This window comes from Leptidea sinapis, chromosome 13 (assembly GCF_905404315.1).
Source record: "Leptidea sinapis chromosome 13, ilLepSina1.1, whole genome shotgun sequence".
NCBI classification, from domain to species: Eukaryota; Metazoa; Arthropoda; class Insecta; order Lepidoptera; family Pieridae; genus Leptidea; species Leptidea sinapis.
In genome coordinates this window covers 8054913-8074270 of record NC_066277.1, presented here as the reverse complement: position 1 = coordinate 8074270, position 19358 = coordinate 8054913, and the positions used below count along the sequence as shown (strand labels likewise).

General features: G+C 35.3%; 1 protein-coding gene across 1 annotated transcript in view; it reads right to left on the bottom strand.

The window, feature by feature from the left end:
* Positions 1-15933: 15933 nt before the first annotated feature.
* LOC126967544 (acetylcholine receptor subunit alpha-like 2) overlaps positions 15934-19358 on the bottom strand; it is a 52806-nt gene continuing 49381 nt past the window's right edge. Inside the window, exon 8 of the mRNA XM_050812065.1 lies at positions 15934-18492. Within this exon, the coding sequence (XP_050668022.1) occupies positions 18295-18492 (198 nt within the window). The 3' untranslated portion in view covers positions 15934-18294. The remainder of the gene's footprint in view (positions 18493-19358) is intronic.

Here is a 19358-nt window from a genome sequence, read left to right as displayed (position 1 = left end):
AACTTTCTAATATGCAATTATTCGGGTTGAGCAGGTTATTAACTTTAAAGTAGGTTCTGTAGATGGAGCCACAACCCGAGAGAAGAAAAGACATAGCAAGTTTTACTGATCGTCCTTCATGTCTCATTTTTGCAGCGGGAATTTTGGGTTTCAAAAATGTTCCAAATTCGTTCTCTGGCATCCCGAGAATTAAAAAAAAATAACCATAATGATACTATGACACATTTAAACGATCGTTTTGGATTTTCTGCTACAAACCAACAAAGTTTATGGAAATTGGCTTAGTAATTTAAAGTGAAAAAGTAGGAGACCGGCTCTTACTTTTTCATAGCTAAATTACTGAAAGAGTTACATTCTCAAATACTTTATATCGATATTTAGAAATTTATCATGAAATATCATTTATTATTTTAGACCACTGAGAAATTTATTATATTTGTAAGTAGTGCGTGTGAAAAAAAATCAATTATATGTGTTCAAATCTATTTAATTCAATTTCTGCACAAACTTCATAAACTTAGATTAAGAATTAGTCTCTGCTACGCTCCAACTTGATACCGCAGGTGACTCGCAAAGTACAGTAAATACTACGCCCAAGTGGGCGAACTCGAGCCAGTCTTGAACAATGTATGACGTTGACATGCCACATGTTCTGTTCATTTTTTTAAACTATGTAAAAATAATTCTTCGAGAATATAAATAAAATTAATAAGAAAGACACTGTGATCACATATCGTCAGTAAGTTTTTGAAAGATGCCATTGAGTGTCAAGATGCCACGCACACAAGCATCTAATAGTTGCCGTAATAAAAAGGCTTTTTTGTTCTTAGGTAGTGCGGTATCTAGTTGGAGCGCAGTGGAGTCTAACCCTTAATCTAAGCTTATAAAATTACATTATACTGCATCCTGTCAGATAGAAACGAAATACGAAATAATTACTTGAAAATGGATAATAAGTCTAAGTTCTAATTCAATCTTACCAATCTACCATCTAGATAGTTAAGGCTCTGAATCGCAACAAACTTTCATTGTCTCCTTATTTTTAATTAAGTTCTCTCTCATTGGAACCACAAAACGTAATCAAAGTTGGAACGCATAAATTATAGGACTTTAGCTAACTTTGTTCTCGATGAGAATCTTATCAACCTTGATTTTGCGTTTTTAAGAAATTTTAGTTAAGAGAAGTGCCTACAGATAAGCTATTATTACTCCACTTAAAACTACTCCAATTAAAGTAAACTTATCTTCATCATCATCATCAGGATCATCTGGACAAAGGCCTCCCCCAAATATCTCCACGACGATTGGTCCTGCGCTGCCCTCGTCCAACGTATTCCGGCGATCTTGACCAGATCGTCGGTCAATCTTGTGGCTTAGCTTATCTAAATTTATCAAATTTTCACGTTGTTTGTCCGCGATGAACCAACTTGGGAGATAGGATGGTTTTTATTTCAATTCCTAAATATTTCAAATATTGTTTCTGTATAAATAATTTATGACATTAGAAATTTTTGACGCATAGTCTAATGATTCTACTGTAATATTATTTCAATACAAGAACAAGGAATCTAGAAACAGCTATTCTTTACAACTTTCGCCAAAACTAGATATATCTGATTTATGTAGTCAAGCTTTCCCCAGTGGGACGCTTCTTTGTACAGGATGCCGGCTAGATTATGGGTACAACAACGGCGCCTATTTCTGCAGTGAAGCAGTAATGTGTAAGTATTATTGTGTTTTGGTCTGGAGGGTGCTGTAGTTAGTGAGATTACTGGACAAATGAGACTTAACATCTTATGTCTCTATGCTGCTCAGAATTTTCGGGTTTTTCAAGAATCCTGAGCGGCACTGCATTGTAATGTGCAGTTGGTATCAACTACCATCAGCTGACCGTCCTGTCTCGTCCCTTACTGTCATAATAAATATATATAAATGGTGTACAAAAAATTAGAGTTCTTCTTAAACAGAAATGATGATAATATATCTATTTCTGCTGCACTTAATTGAAAGTGACAATTTTGCCTATTTTCAATTAAGAACCACAGAGTTGGTAATTGACCAAAATTCATTATAATTTAAAAAAAAACATAAGCAATTCAAACAAAACCTGCATTTCGTTTCACATTTTCATTTCATCTGTTTAAGATCATCATAATACGTAAAAATCCATATGTATGGTTATTTTAACAACCTATATCCTCATAATCCTGTTTACATATTATGTATGTTATTCTGTAGCTGTCTGTATTTTTTTTATTTTCATGTGATACATGAAAGTTTTATGAGTACCTGACACCAATTTTACAATTTATGAAAATTATGCTGAGATGGTTTGGACATGTCGAGAGAATGAATGAAGAACGATTGACGAAGAAAGTGTATAAGGCCAGTGTGAATGAAAGTGTTGGAAGGGGTAGACCTAGGCGGAAGTTTCAAGATCAAATCAGGGACGTCGTGAAAAAAGGCCAGGTCAAGAGTACCCGAAACCGGAGAGCATGTATGAAAGGAATAATGAAAGTGGACGAAGCGAAAGAAGTATGTAAGGATCGTAGCAAGTGGAAAGAAGTGGTCTCTGCCTACCCCTACGGGAAAGAGGCGTGATTTTATGTATGTATGTATGAAAATTATGTCTGTCTGTATGTCCTGCTAGAACTCGAGAACAGCTTGGATTTTTATAAAATTGCTTTTGTGTGTTTAGATCGTGTATCTTGTTATTGGATAGGCTTATATTTGATGACTATATTTTGTCATTGATTTTTTCCGCATTAAGTCTATCACCTTTCCTACCTAAGGTACACTGTAAAATTTCGTGATTGGCTTATTAGTTATAGCATGGAAGCATAAAAATAAACAAACACGATAATAAAGAAAATTCCAAAATGTGAAATAAGAAATTGCTGTGTAACAAAAACACACTTTATTATAAGATATTGGAATTCCTCATGGTGATTTATTTTGATCGGATTGGTCATTATTTCATGTTTAAGTGGGTTTGTATTGCAACGTCGTGGGTTTCCCCGATCCGAGTTATAAAGGCATAAAAGGCATTAATTTACTCAAAATTGATTCTTTTAGAATTATTTTTGATGTCATTTCTAATATACTAGACAATACTATATTATTATCTATTATTTAAAAATCTGTTGTCATTTGTTATTATCATATAGCTTGAAATTTAGCATTAAACATAAATTGTTTCTTCCAAAGTCGAAAAAATGTGTTTGAGCTATTTTTATCAATCCGATCTCTGTCGGCCTTCTTTAGTGTCCATGTCTCCACCCCATTTCCGCTGAAGATGGAAAGTTCAGAGTTAACAAACACCAAATAATGGTATATGATGTCATAGTGACAGGCAAACAATGACATGAAGCGTTTTATTTTATACAAACATGCCGAGAACGTTTAAGTCTACGCTTACAAAGTACCTTTCACAGATATTTATAATAACTTCAGATCTGTATTCACAAATATTGAAATCTTCACCGATTTTATTACTTAAGCCATAGAGATTACATTTGCATTGCAAAAGGAATGGAGGTAAGGACGATTCCTCGCTGTCATATGCTAATGTTGGATTCCCATTGGAAAGATTTTCGAGTTGTTCGAATTGGATGGCAAATCATTGGAATATTTATTAGTCGTGGGATTTGTCGGCCTTAACGCATATTTGCAGAGATTGTACGAAACATTTGTTAGGCTCGATATCGTAATGGTGTTATCTCAGTACTGATTGACTATTAAGCTTTTAAAATTGCGTGTACATCTGGTATTCACTAAGATATGGCCTGTTCATCACCGAGGCTTAAGAATAAATACTGAAGGGCTTTTAGATGTGGGAGAGTCAGGCCGTGATGACAGCAAGAACTGGCGAGAGTCCATAAGATTAATATCCCACGCATGAGAAACCGGCGTGAATGCGTGTGGTGTGGCGGTCTTGTACTACGAGTACTTGATTTTCAGAGGTTTATGTCGAGAAGCGGTGCCCATCCCTCCATGCCTCCATTAAGATATGTCAGCAGTCTTTGAAATTTAGCCCCAGCCCCGGCTCTGCAAAAGTCGGGAATGTCAGCATTTTTCCACTTTGCATACGTAATTTCATACCAAACTCTATAGTCACTAACAGTGGAAAAGCCAGGCAAAAAGGCAAAAGCCCTGGTTCGATAATTTAGTTTAATCTGACTGCAAAACAGGCATATTTAATCTCAATATTAAGGATTCAAACTGCAACATTGTAACGAGTAAATACTACCGTTATTCCAGTATATGCCTGCTGCTGCTGCACATGGAGACTCTGGCTCATGCAGCAGAAGAGAAAGCCAATCTTCTGGGCAATTTTTTTACCTCCAACTGTACTCTAAACGACGATGGAAAGACACCGTTGTCCATCCGTTGATGCTCTATGATGAATGTACATTTTATATACAACAAATAACAAGAAGCAATATTTTATAGAAATTATTTAAGAATTACAAAGTGTTACGCCTGTAGGTACCCAAACCTTCATGTTTTTTATGAAATATTAGAACATACGTATGGATTATCTTATGGTATATGATTATCACGGTGAAAACTCTCTTATAGCTCCAGACGAATCCAAGAGCGTGGCCCAATTTATAAAGTGCCCAATACACGTACGTAATTTAGAGCCAAATGGTACTGCCCGCCGCGATGGCAAACGTCCTGACGGAATGACGCTGGTGGCTTGGGCACGAGGAAGGGCGCTGGTGTGGGACGCTACTTGCGTCGACACTCTGGCTCCTTCTCATGTCCAAGTTACGTCATTTGGTGCTAGGGCTGCTGCTTCGACTGCCAAAGACAGCAAGCGTCGCAAATATGTTGGTCTCAGTGAGTCATACATCTTTGTGCCGTCTGGTGTCCAGACACTTGGCCCGTGGGGCCCAGAGGCGCGGAGAATATTCAAAATACTATCTTCGCGCCTCAATAAGGCTACTGGAAACGCAAGCGCTGGCAGCTATTTCGGTCAACGGATCAGCCTTGCTATCCAACGCAGTAATGCTGCCAGTATTCTTGGTACGCTTCCACGTAATGATAGTTTTAATTTAAGTTATAGTTATAAGATTTTGTTTTGTTTGAATAATAAATATACTACACACATAAACATACACATGAATTTGAAAACCGAAAAACTAATTGGTACGTGGCGGGCGAGGTTAAACCGTTGACTCCGTGATGACAGTCGATGGTTCTATCTATTGCACCACCGCTTCAAATCCTTTCTGTGAATTCAAATTTCGAATAAAATTTGGTAACAATAACTACACGGTAGTCTCATGCCGTTGCCATATGGCAACATGAGCAAACTGAAGTTAAATTTATACAAATGTTTATTTGATTGTTTATACTACTCTAACCAAGTCTCTATCTATCAAGTATCAAGTACTCAAAGAAAATCAATGTAAACATCTTGAGTATTTCCGTTACGCTGCGTAACGAACGGAGCACTAGTGCTAACGAGATGTTTTACGTTAAATGAAAGTGTTTACTTTCGTATCCAAGCTATTCAAACTCAAATACCATTAGTAATATGTTTGCACTACGTGATTTGAATAAAAAGTGGATATTTTAAGTTTTAAATGCAGACGTTACACTAGTAGATTTTTATTCCGTAAGAGCGGATAAGTGGGTCTTTTTATTGGGTAATCTTGGATATTCAGCCTTAGAAATGCATTCGCTATAAGTTTAAACAGCGAAATTTTATCAATTATAAAAATAATATCACTGGGCTTTATGCGGTGACGTGCAGTATCATTGTGATTTTCTGAGAGCATGTTTTGCTATTTAGCTAATATAAAATAATATATATCTATAAGGAATAGTTGAGAGAGAGAGAGAGAGAGTGTGTTGGTGTTCAATCCATTAGTTGCCTTAGTCTTCCGAAACGGTTTGGTCTGTTTTTATATGCATAATTGCATGGTCTGAGAATCGGATGTAATCTATTTTACATACCCTTAAGTATTTTTTTTATTTTACGGAATTGTGGACTTTACTCCTTAAGAATCGATTTTCATATAACACGCCCAGTATGAGAAAAATATGTAGAGTAAAACCTACTCATCAAATGGGATAGTAACGTTTTTGGTGCGCATCATTTCTCACTCACAGTTTTCAGTTGTGTGAAATCTGTCAAATAAAATGGCGGAATCCTAGGAACATTTTACTCTTTCTTCTTATAGATATAAGAATAAAAGGAAAATCAAGAACCTGATAATGAATTGACCTGTAAAGTAAGTGTTTATATTCTGATGAATAATAATATCAAAGTATAACATTATAGCATTCTTTGTAAAATTTCACTTGATAAAATAATATTGATATAATTAATAAAGGCATTTTTATATATTCTTTAAGAATTTTCGTTCTATTGTCTCCATTGGACTTGATTTTGTTTAGAACCTGTTCAAAGACAATCGTTTTTGAGGAGTAAACTCCAGTCGTGCATCGGAGCTGACAGACATACTTTTTTACTTTTTTAGCTTATAATATGTTGCGTTAAGAAATACCTACAGCCCTAAATTTTCACCCATCTATCACCTACCTCTATTTTTATAGTCATACTAACTGACCCGGCAGACGTTGTTTTGCGAATTATTTTCCAGATATTTGTTGTTCAACTCATTATTTATTATAATATTATAAAAATTTTATTTAAATTTAACTTATTTAAAGGTTTATCCCGACTTTCGTGACCGTACCAGAGCACGACCGGACCGACAGTCCCCCTGAAAACGTGCTCTGGAAAGGTCACGAAAAATATAACTTTTATGCAAAGTCTTATGTAAAAACATAATACAAAATCGTATTACGCGCGTTTTAATCCTTTAAAAGTGGTTTATTTAAATTTAATTAAAAATATACCAATATTTATGGTGTGGCTAAAAAAAAGCAAACAAAACAATTTGCATTTTGCAATTTGCTTTCAAAGCTTGACAACACAAAAGATATCCATTAATGTATACCTTGACAGTGTCCAACGTTGTGAGCCAACGTCAAAAACCAAAGGCTACATTTCGGACACTCAATCAAACGTCGCCAACAGGCAAACTATTAAAAAGGCTGTGTTCATCTGGATGCCTACGTACATGCAACTGGCAGCTTTCCAAGTCGTTTGGTTACAATTTCGAGCTTTTAGCCATATAAGGTTTTTTAATTTGGTCAGTGCTGGTGACGTGAAACAAATTGTTTGGAATTTTGTATGTCTTGTGTTTTGTATGGCTTTAAAAAGATGCGAGAAGTACGCTCTCTTTTTATATTCCTACTAGCTGACCCGACAGACGTTGTTCTGTATATAATAAATAAAATAACATCAATAATTATTTAGTAAAATATGCTCCCAGTTGTTGTAATGCAATTGTTTTACAAACCGTGCGTCAATAAATTATCTCATAGAAAATATGTCTATACAAAACAAATACTGGAAATAAAAATAATTATGGCTCCCGAATCGAAATAAAAACCATCCTATCTCCCAAGTTGGACTAACCTGCAATCCATGAAGTAATCCCCATTAAAATCCGTTCATTAGTTTAGGAGTCCATCGCGGACAAACAACGTGTCACGTAATTTATATATATTACTAGCTGACCCAGCAAACGTTGTATTGCCGATATTAAAATCTCGATACAAAAGTAACTGTTGATCGTAGATGGGTGAAAATTTGAAGTTGTATGTATTTTTTAAAACTGACTCATAATCAAACAAATTTAAAAAATATGTCAAAAAATTAAAAAATTAAAATTCGTGTGGACCACCCTTAACATTTAGGGGGATGAAAAATAGATGTTGTCCGATTCTCAGAACTACCCAATATGCACTCTAAGTTTCGGAGGAGTTCGGTCCCACACACCGTGACACGAGAATTTTATATATTAGATATAAAAAAAAGAGCCTCCTGGCTATATTCAAATCGAATATTATTTTTATTCATAATCAGTTATGAAATCACTCAATGTTAATAAGTCAAAAACTTCCACCCATTCGGAAATAAATGCTAGAGACCTGAGAAGAACGGACGCAAGAAACTCAGCGGGCTTTTTTTTTGTATGAAAATAAGGGATGAGACGAACAGGATGTTCAGCTGATGGTGATTGATAAGCCCTGCCCATTACAATTCAGTGCCGCTCAGGATTCTTGAAAAACCCCAAAAATTCTAAAAGGCACTATAACTGCGCTCGTCACCTTAAGACATAAGATGTTAAGTCTCATTTGCCCAGTGATTTTACTAGCTACGGCGCCCCTCAGACCGAAACACAATAATGCTTTCACATTACTGCTTCACGGCAGATAAAGGCACCGTTGTTGTATCCAAAATCTAGCCGGCATCCTGTGCAAAGGAGCCTCCCACTGGTGTACTTCTTCTTGTATTTTATAATTTCGATACAATCAAATTTATAATTTCAGTCGCTCTATTCCCAATTTGTTTTATCATTAAGAAAGTCATTAGTAGCCTTTACCAAAAATAGATCTTTTAACAATTCATTCAATAAGTCAAAGTCAAAGTCAAAAAATCTTTATTCACTGTAAAACTTTATAAGTTATTTAGTGCAAGTCAGGATGAAGTACAAAAGTTACAATATCATTCAAATGAGTATAACAATATTCATTAACAAAATTTAGAACATTAATACCAACTATCTTTATCATTCAAATAATCTTTCACGCTATAATAGGCCTTAGATGTTAATTTATTTTTTAGGATACATTTAAATTTTTTAATAGGTAACATTTTAATTTCATTTGGGAGTTTATTATATAATACAACATAATCCACTTTAAAAGATTTAGCAATTTTACGGAGCCTAGTAGATGGAATTGCGAGTTTATGTTTGTTTCGAGAATTGACGTATAGGAGGTTCTCGTATATGTACTGACTACTGTCATAATATTTATTTCACTAAACTTTTCTCTCAATGAATCCCTTGAACGAATTTTATAGACTGCTCGAATTGCTCTTTTCTGCAGCACAATATGTTTTCAATATCTGCAGCTCTACCCCACAATATAATTCCGTAAGACATGACACTATGAAAGTAGCTGAAATATACAAGTCTAGCCGTTTCAACATCTGTCAGCTGCCTAATTTTTTTTATCGCAAATACTGCAGAGCTAAGTCGATTACATAAGTTTTTTATGTGAGCACCCCATTGTAGCTTAAAGTCTAAGTCTAATGTAATGAATAGAAATGAATAGAACTTTTGATAATTTGAATTTCGTTATATATTTGATGCGAAAACTTCCAGGATCTTGTTGTAAAAGCTTACATCGCCCCACAAAAAAATAGCTCGATTTTTTTTTACCTTTATTATTAGTAGGGCGAATATGATCATCCGCAGAATAGCTCGCTGTACCGTGCCAATAAAAATTACACTCTTCAAAGCTTACTGCACCTCATTTTACACGAGCAGTTTGTGGGTTGACTATGCGCAGAAGCAATGGCCTGCGTGTTCAGTATAATAATGCGTTCAGAGTGTTATTAGGGCTGCCACGATACTGCAGCGCATCGGGGATGTTTGCTGGGGTACGCGTAGATTGTTTTTACGCGACGTGCGTAAGCGGTGTACGTCCCTGTTGCGTAGGGTCCGGGCTAGCCCCAATGGTATTCTGAGAGCATTTTATCACAGGTTCGACTGTCAGTACCTGAACCACTGCTGTTTGATACATGTGCTGACAAGTCGGTCCTGTCCTAGATTAGGAAGGTTTAGATTTTATGATATCTTGTACAAACACTAGGTTTTAAGTTACTTTGTTACTAACACATTCTGATCCTTTGTTGGTTGAAATAAAGAATTTATTATTACTATTATTATTAGTTGACACATGCTTATTACCTTGTCTTCTATATGGATGTCAAATATGGACTATCACGAATAAAGTAAAACAAAAAATTAGAACGACACAGAGAGCAATAGAAAGAAGCATATAGAAAATAAGAAAAATTCAAAGGATAAGAAATGTTCTAATTAGACAAAGAACAAAAATAAAAGACGCACTAACCCACGCATTGAAACTAAAATGGCAATGGGCCGGTCATATATCACGACTCACAGAAAACAGATAGACGATACAAACAACGAAATGGAAAGGACTAGTGGGTATTAGAAAAGTTGGAAGACCGTGTAAGAGGTGGGCTGATGATGTGATTGAATACGCTGGAAAAGACTGGCTAATATTGGGCAAAGACCGTATAGTGTGGAAAAAAATGGAGGAGGCCTTCACCCAAAGAGGGGCCCATACTACTAATTAAACATTAATTATTAAGGAACAGAAAAAAAAATTACTAACATAAAACTATTCTCTTTTTAAGTTCTCATAATATTAGGCTTAAGTTAAGTTAAGTTTACCAACAATAATTATAAGTTTGTTTTAATTTTTAAATTTAGTTTAACTTAATTATGTAATTTAGCATGGGAATAAAAGGCTTTTTTATTTTTTTATTTTATTTATTATTATTAGTGACTTATGTCAACAAAGATCTATTGAAACATCAAAAATATCACAGCAGCGTTGCTGGAAAATTATTTTGAAAATTATATTCACATATATAATACTTTTACAAATCGTAACGGATCCAGTCCTCTATGAACGGTGTGTCTTACATACATACATAAAATCACGCCTCTTTCCCTTAGGGGTAGGCAGAGACCACTTTTTTCCACTTGCTACGATCCTTACATACTTGTTTCGCTTCGTCCACTTTCATTATTCCTTTCATACATGCTCTTCGGTTTAGGGTACTCTTGAACTGGCCTTTTTTCAAGACGTCCCTGATTTGTTCTTGAAACGTCCGCCTAGGTCTAGCCCTTCCAACACTTTCATTCACACTTGCCTTATGCACTTTCTTCGTCAATCGTTCTTCATTCATTCTCTCGACATGTCCAAGCCAAACGGTGTGTCTTTTTCTGCATTTATCACAACGAACGTTCCAATGACTTGCTTGTTATGAAATGTCCAAGTTTGGATATCATCCTCACCATATCGAATGTAGAAGAGCGACACTGTTCCTTTACAGCGTTACATTTTATTTTATTTTTTTATGAAAGGTGAGGACAAACGAGCATACTCAATGGTCACCTGATGATATTTGATCACCGTTGTTACGCCAGAACCATCACAATTCAAATCGTGGTTTGTGTGTTGCTTAAATCATTCTATCAAAATCACTATATTCATGTAGGTCACGGAAACCACACTTATAAATGTCAAAAGTTTACTTTTTTTTTACATTTACCGCCACTACGTAAAAGGTTGAGTTTTAATGAAAAGAAGTGGCCCACATTCTAGCGCTGTACAAAGCGCAGGTCCGGCTACACATGGAGTATTGCTGTCATCTCTGGTCTGGCGCACCCCAGTATCAACTCAATCCATTTGACTGCGTGCAGCGCAGAGCAGCTCGAATTGTCGGGGACCTAGCGCTCTGTGAACGGCTGGATCACTTGGCGTTGCGTAGAGACGTCGCGCCATTGTGTGTTTTCTACCGCATTTATCACGGGGAGTGTTCCGAAGAGCTGTTTAACCTGATTCCTGCCGCCGTATTCCACTTTCGCACGACACGCCACAAGTTAGGATATCATACCCACCATCAGGATATGTGGCGGTCTTCCACAGTGCGGTTTTCAAGGAGCTTTCGTCCACGTGCTACAAAGCTATGGAATGAACTTCCTTGTGCGGTGTTTCCGGGATGATACGACATGGGTACCTTCAAAAAAAGCGCGTACACCTTCCTTAAAGGCCGGCAACGCTCCTCTGATTCCTCTGGTGTTGCAAGTGATTGTTGGCGACGGTGATCACTTAACAACAATTGACCCGTTCGGTCGTTTGTCCTCCATTTCCATAAAAAAAAAGAAACTGATTGTTAATCTTTTAAATCAACATTTACACCTTCATCGTTTTACAATAATTAGAGTGCGTAATATAGAAAATCGGTATAGGTTGATGCAAAAATATCAATATTCATAATTAACAATACCTAAATTAATGAGTTGTTACGAGGCTTAATTTTTAACAAAAACTAAAAAGCTTATCACCAAATTTTGGTGTTTATTGTAAGTTTGATAACACTGGCGCCTAAAGTTGGGACGCTTAAGGCCACTTCAACTTTTTTTTCTTTGTTTTATTTTCTACTCCTTGACTGATACATTAAGTATAATTTAAAAAAATATCACATGTCGTCTAGTATACACTGGGTTGCTTGAGAATACGTCGGAAACTTCATACCCACAAAGCTACTTATTACTGGCTCCAGAGAATAATTATCTCTGACGGTAATTCTTGTTAAATTTTGGAAAGAAAAAGCTCAGGGTTGTATGTAGAATTGGTTTTAAAAATTTAATTGAGGACGATAATCCTGTACTATCAAAATGACTTTTAAGAATTGTATCTAAACGGACAGTCTCTTCTTAATTGAAGATAATAGATGATATCTCTTTTGTAATTGTCTATATACGAAGAACGTCGGCGAATAAAAGCAAGATTACTCTCTTTCCCTCTCGTTCGGCGTTACGGACGTGATCTAAAATGTACATCATTAAACAACACGCTCAGATTTTTTTTTTTATTTATTACAGCTTTGACATTACAATGACTAAATAAAATAATGGTCCCACGAAACCATCTTGATGGTTTGTCTGTGGAATCTAGGCTATCTTAATTATAGCATTTAGTAACTTAAATATTCTCTAGACTCTTATTATTTAAATGTTGACATATAATGTGTCCAGATTGTCAATATAATATTTTTTTAACATATTTTTAAAATTTATTTTATTAGGTTCGTGTCTTATATCTGCTGGTAAACTATTTAATATATGTGGGGTTCTCTTTTTTAATGTTCTATCTCCGTAATAATTATTAACTCTAGGTACTCCGTATTTACCATCAGATGTAGACCTTGTCTGGTGAGCATGACATACCAGGGTTTGACTACGCTCTTGATTGCCACGGTGGTGTAGTGCAAGTAAATATTTAATTTTTAAGGTAATTGGTAGTATTCTACATACCTTCAATAATTTTCTATAGTTATCTTTACACATCTCTTTTGTTTTGCTGTCTACAAGTAGTTTTAAAAATCTTTTTATTACTTAAGTGGTTAAGTATGGGCCAAAACATTTCAATTCTTCAATGTTAAAGTCAAGTCAAGTCAAATCATTTTTATTTGAATGGATTCAGTTGCCGCATTAGAGTTTATTTAAAATCGATTCCCCGAGCAAAACTCTATTTTTGTAAGACATATTATAAACGGCGAATTACTTATTTAAAATTAATTCAAACCCTTTGACCATCGATGCAATCTAGTAAATTATTCATTGGTGAGATAGTTTTAAACTTGTGTATGCTTTGCAGACTTTCAGTGAAAGACAACTTTATAATTTGATTTGATAGCTGGACACCTGAATAAAAGATTACTTTCCAACTACTAAACTTCTTAGCATTGCTTAGATGAGCTTGTATGTCGTTTTGGCGTTTTCAGTAACGTATCTCTAGTTACGGATACATTGTTGTCACCGTTTAATGACAAGATCTTATCTATCCATAGTTATGTCCAATATAGTTATAGTCCAATGCTTTATGTCGATAGGTTATTGAAATGTAAGTAAGGGCAAAAGGATAGATTTCTCTACCTCTAGTAAATTAAACTAAGGATAGATAGGTTATTGAAAACGGCCGTTAAATACTTTCCACCATTGATATTGTTTACGTGGCCATCTGATGGTTGATATTATGGATTTTTTTTAGTACCCCTGAAAACGTGACCGGAAGGATCTCGAAACATCGGGTTAGCTACAATAATAATAAAATTGTAACTTTTATGCAAAATCTTATGTAAATAAACAGTTAAAATTACTCGCGTGTTAATCCTTTAAAAAGTGTTTTATATCGATGTGGATTTTATTTATAGGCTGTTGTATCCTATCAAAACTTGACCCGCCGTTACGTAAATATAAACTTTCAATCTAACTTTTACAAGCAACTGCTAAAATAAGCATGTATTATTCCAATATAATAATAATAATAATGAATAACCAAACCGACCTCGGTAATATAATTACATATATACATAGTTTTTTATATATTTTATGAACGTGGGACGCTCTCGAGATTCTTTTTAATATGATAGGCATTGCTATTTTATAGTGCAAACTGCCGTTTTAGTGGAAAATCTGAAATTGAAAATATCTAATAATAATGTTAATAATAATCTGGACTTTCTCACAAATTATTCTGCCCTAAACTAGGCATAATGCTATATAATTGGTACCAGACAACGACATATTTAATAATATATTATCTTTTTATTAAAAATAGACATTTTATCTTTTTTTTATGGAAAAGGAGGACAAACGAGCGTACGGGTCATCCGGTGTTAAGTGATCACCGCCGCTTCATTTGATCTTTACAAAATGTCTACATTTCGATCCATAGCAGGCAAAAGAACGATCTGTAATCCATCATAATATATTCGTTTGCACCCACCGGTAATCGAATCTAGATCACTGGTTCCATCCAAAAGGAAGAATTAATCTATTCATAATCGAATACTTTCTTTCTTTTCAAGTCGTCAGATAATGTTTGTGTTTCAAAGGCTACAACTTATCGCTTATGAAGAAATGAGTTTATGAAAAATTTGTTGATTAACAACATGAAAAAACACTGCTTAGTATCTTGTTTTCATTTTTCTTGGGTCTATGATATTAGGGGTTCAACAGCTGGTGAATTATGACTTTCAATATGTGATTATGAAATGAATCGTCAAATTGCCACAGCGGCGCTTTCTTCTGTCATCAAGCAATAGTATGTAAGCACTATTTAAGGGACGAATTTGAAGGGCACAGTGCCCTTCAAATTCGTCCCTTAAACTTCGTACTCTCACTTCCAACTCGATCAGCTCGATGCATTTGACCGTGTGCAACGTAGAATTGCTCAATTTTTTGGGAATTCAGTCTTCTGTGAAGCGTCTTATCATTTGGTTCACACAATAGTATTCAGACGTAGCTTTAGTGTACTATTTGTACCGATTTATCAGGGAGTGTTCCGAAGAGCTGGTTGAACAGATTCCTACTATTGAACTCCAGCTTCGCACGACGTCATACATAAAAGGTATCTCAAAAAAAGAGCGTAAACTTTTTTGAATGGCCTGCAACGCTCCTGTGGTTCCTACAGAGTTGTACTAGAATGTGGGCGGCAGAGATTATTAAACATAAAGCGATCCAATATGATCGCTTATCCTCCTCTTTTATAAATAATAATAATATTCTATGGCACGAGAACACGAAAACATCTGCAACCTATTTCGCGTATGTGACATGCCTAATATCGCGTAAGTGACATGTACGAGTATAATGCCGGTACGCAATACAGCGAATTGGTACGACAGAGGACGCCGCGGATAGTAAAGAGACGTAGCTCTCCTTCATACCACCAGTGGGAGGCTCCTTTCTACAGGATGCCGGATTATGGGTACTATAACGGCACCTTTTTGTGCCGTGAAGCAGTATTGTTGTGTTGTAGCTAGTGAAATTACTGCGCAAATGAGACAACATGTCTCAAGGTGACGAGCGCGATTTTAGTGCCATTTTTTAAGTTAGTGTAATTTTTGGGTTTGTCAAGAATCCTGAGCGGCACTGGATTGTAATGGGCAAGGCGTATCAATTACCATGAGCAGACCAACCTGCTCGTGTTATCCCTTACAGTTTCTCTAGCCGTGGAGTCGATTCAAGATCAATCACATCATTATCTGTCTGTCTGTCTGAAACTTAAGATGCATTTTATTAATTCGGCACCAACAACCTCAAACCAGAACACAACATTTCATTACATTACAGTGCAAGCGCAGTGTCTGCTAGGTAAATAGGTGTTCTAGGAAAAAGTTTAATTTATAACAAATGAAATTTCATAAGCAAGATAATAAAACATCAAATATTCTATCACATATTTTAATTAAATTGTAAACAGTTATAATAATTATAAATGCCGATACTTGACACATACAAGGAAGACTTAAATAATACTAATTATTAATCTTAATTACAATTTTCAAATTTCCAAATACCTAATCAAATGCCACTGAATAATTTAATGTTCGAAAGAACTGCAGCTCAGCAGAGACATAGTTGTTGACACAGTTGTTGTTGTAGGTACTTATAAGTTCTTGCCTCGCGCAGCCACTTTGTGGAAATAGCTGCCAACTACTGTATTCCCGATCTGGGTAATGCGTCTCTAGGGCCAGATATAACAACGAATAGTATATAATAATAATAAACCTTAGCCTTAAACATAAAAACTAAGTAAATAATTAAAGTTCTTCCCTCAAAAATATGTACCGTGCCAGCTAATGGAACTACGTACATCATAAGGCTCACAATATACTAGCACATAGACAACCTGACAGCCAGACAATTCGTGACAAATTTAGATTTATCAATGTGTGCGTCAGCTAGTTGTTAAATAATTAAATTTTCAAAACACTAAGGAGCTAATGCCATCGTGGCCGACTTTTTACAGCGTGTCAATCAAAATCGGTTACTTGTCTATCTTCCTGTGTCTCCGTTAGAAATGTTCTTCTCTTGCATGCTTTGTTCGTCTTTACGCTAGTATATTGGAAGTCTTTGACATATTACAAAATAACATATCCATACGGTCCCAACTTCTAGTATTGCAAATAGAATTTGACAGTGATATTTATTTTAATTGCTAGCCAATTGCCCGTTAGTCCCTTCACATAAGATGAAATCGTAGTGTAAGGATACGCATTTTGCATGATGACAAAACAGAAATAATAATAACGTTAACTAAAGAAATACACATAATGTCCTAGAACTATTCGTTTCTTATGATTAGAAAAAATGTAATACCACCTCATTAAATATATCTTATTATAATTTGAAATGGCTCGTTAACTTTGGCTCTAAGAAAAACTTTGCGTATTTAAAATTTAGAAAATTCAAATACAGTTCACAGCTACAACATAACAGCGAACAAAAACATTTCAGCTTAATACTGTTTGGATTTACTTTAATGCTTGGATCCATCAAACCTTATCAAGTTAAGTAAAAACTATCCTAAACAGTTATTCTAGTCACCTTTTCGTGAAATTATAATATTAAGACTTAAGAAATTGATACAATGAGCTACAATATAGTTATTATTAATATATTTGGAAGTACTTTATAACATTATGTGATCGCATTTTGTTATATTTTATTGATTGAGTTATTGATATACCACAATGTCTTAAGACGATAGTTTTCAAGCCAGTAATGACTTACGGTACGCAGACGTGGTCGCTAACTATAGGCCTTATGAGAAAGCTCATGGTCGCTCAGAGGGCTATGCTCGGAGTTTTCCTGCGAGCTCTAATCAGAAATGAGGAGATTATATATTATAACTTATTAATGAATGCGTAACTGAAGTGGCAGTGGGCAGGACACAGTTCGACGGACAGATGGCCGTTGGGGCAGTGAAGTCCACGTACCGGAAGACGCAGTGTTGGTGACCACATGGACCGATCATCGTGGAAATCTATTGTCATAGTTTTGAAATAATATTTCAAGCTTATTTTATTATCATATCCTGAAATATTTTTATGCATACATTTAACTTCTAACACAGCCAATATACCTAAATATTAATTTGGCTTAATATAACAACCACATTATTAATTGAAATAGAGATTTTAAAAGCCGACACTATCTTACTTTTCGCCCAGAAAAAATCTTCAAATGAGTTCCATAAAACGCAGAACAATGTTACAATTAATCCAAGAATGCCTTTTAAGGAAATCTCAATGCGAATCTTCTAAAGTTTTCAAAACATTTTGCCTGTACTCATCATACAAGAAAGAATTAATTAATTCGAACAAAGTTTGTGCTTATCTTTCAAAGGAAGCTGTCGATTTTTTATTTAATTAATGACTTGGCGGAGGATTATTAATGTTCTTTGGTTCTTTTGATTTCATTATGATGAGGAGGAAAAGCGTGTTTTCCATTATTAAATATCAGAATGAAGAAAATCTTAAGAGTTGGAACATTTATAATAAGTATTATCGTAGTTTTTAAATTATTTGGATTTACGCGTATTATAATAATAACAAAATAATAGACGTAATTTAAATTTGTATTCGATTGCGATTTTAATTTTTTAATAAGAAGAATAAGTTCAAAGAGGTAGCTTATTTCAAAACGAACTTTTGCATCTGTATAATTAACGATGGTATTTTCTGTGAGCGAATAGATTACCAAACTGCTAAGTTATTCATCGCTATGACATCATGCAACAGCAGATTTAAGAATCTCCACTTTCAACCGGCAAGAACTGTTGTTGGGCAACAGAGGATAGCACCATATCGATTGGTTTGGTGTCGTCGTACAAAGATGGGGCTTCACAAAGTATAGCGAAAGTACCGACAATGGAAGCAATAGTGAAAATCCATAAGAACAGCCTGTCTAGAACCATTGCCACGAAACCCCAGTCCTGATCCTCCTGTGAAAAAAAGTATTTATTAATTATTATAACCATCAAAATAAGCCTGCCTTACTTCAGTGCTGGACATAGGTGATCCTTTTTGATGGAAAGGGAGGACAAACGAGCGTACGGGTCACCTGGTGTTAAGAGATCATCGCCGCCCACATTCTTTTGCAACACCATAGGAATCACAGGAGCGTTGCCAGCCTTTAAGGAAGGTGTACGCCCTTTTTTTGAAGGTACCCATGTACCCATGTCGTATCGTGTCGATCCTATCTTCCTACTGAGCTATATTTTCAGCCTTTCACAGTCAGTTGCTGCTAGCTATCTGCTTATATCGTCTACCTTTTCCAAATGGCGGTGTCCACTCAAGAACCCCAATAACCAAAATTGAATCAGTAGCCCAAATATCTAAAAAAAAAAAACAAGTTATTTGTTGTTTTAAAATGATAAGCCCCACTTCTGAAATTAATTACACAAATTACACTGAAAACAAAATTTTCAAAAAATTGTTTAGATTTGCAAGAGCGACATCTCAAGTCAATTTCCTAATATATATGCAACTATTGGGGTTGAGCAGGTAGTAGTAGTAGCAGTATCAAATGTAAAGTAGATCCTCTAGATGAAGCACACAACCTGAGACTTGAACAAAGCGTACAAGATTTTATCAATGAAACGTCACTCGAACGGTTGGCTCAGTTGGAAAGAGCAGTCGCACGGAACGCGAGATAGCGGGTTCGAGTCCCGCATCGTTCATTTAATTTTATTTCAGTTTTATTTGCGTAATAACAAGTAGGTTACTTGGCTAAAAAACTAGAATTAACAATATGATTTAATATTTATCTCGAGTATTTCGGTACCCAATAAATTGAAGAAGAAAACTT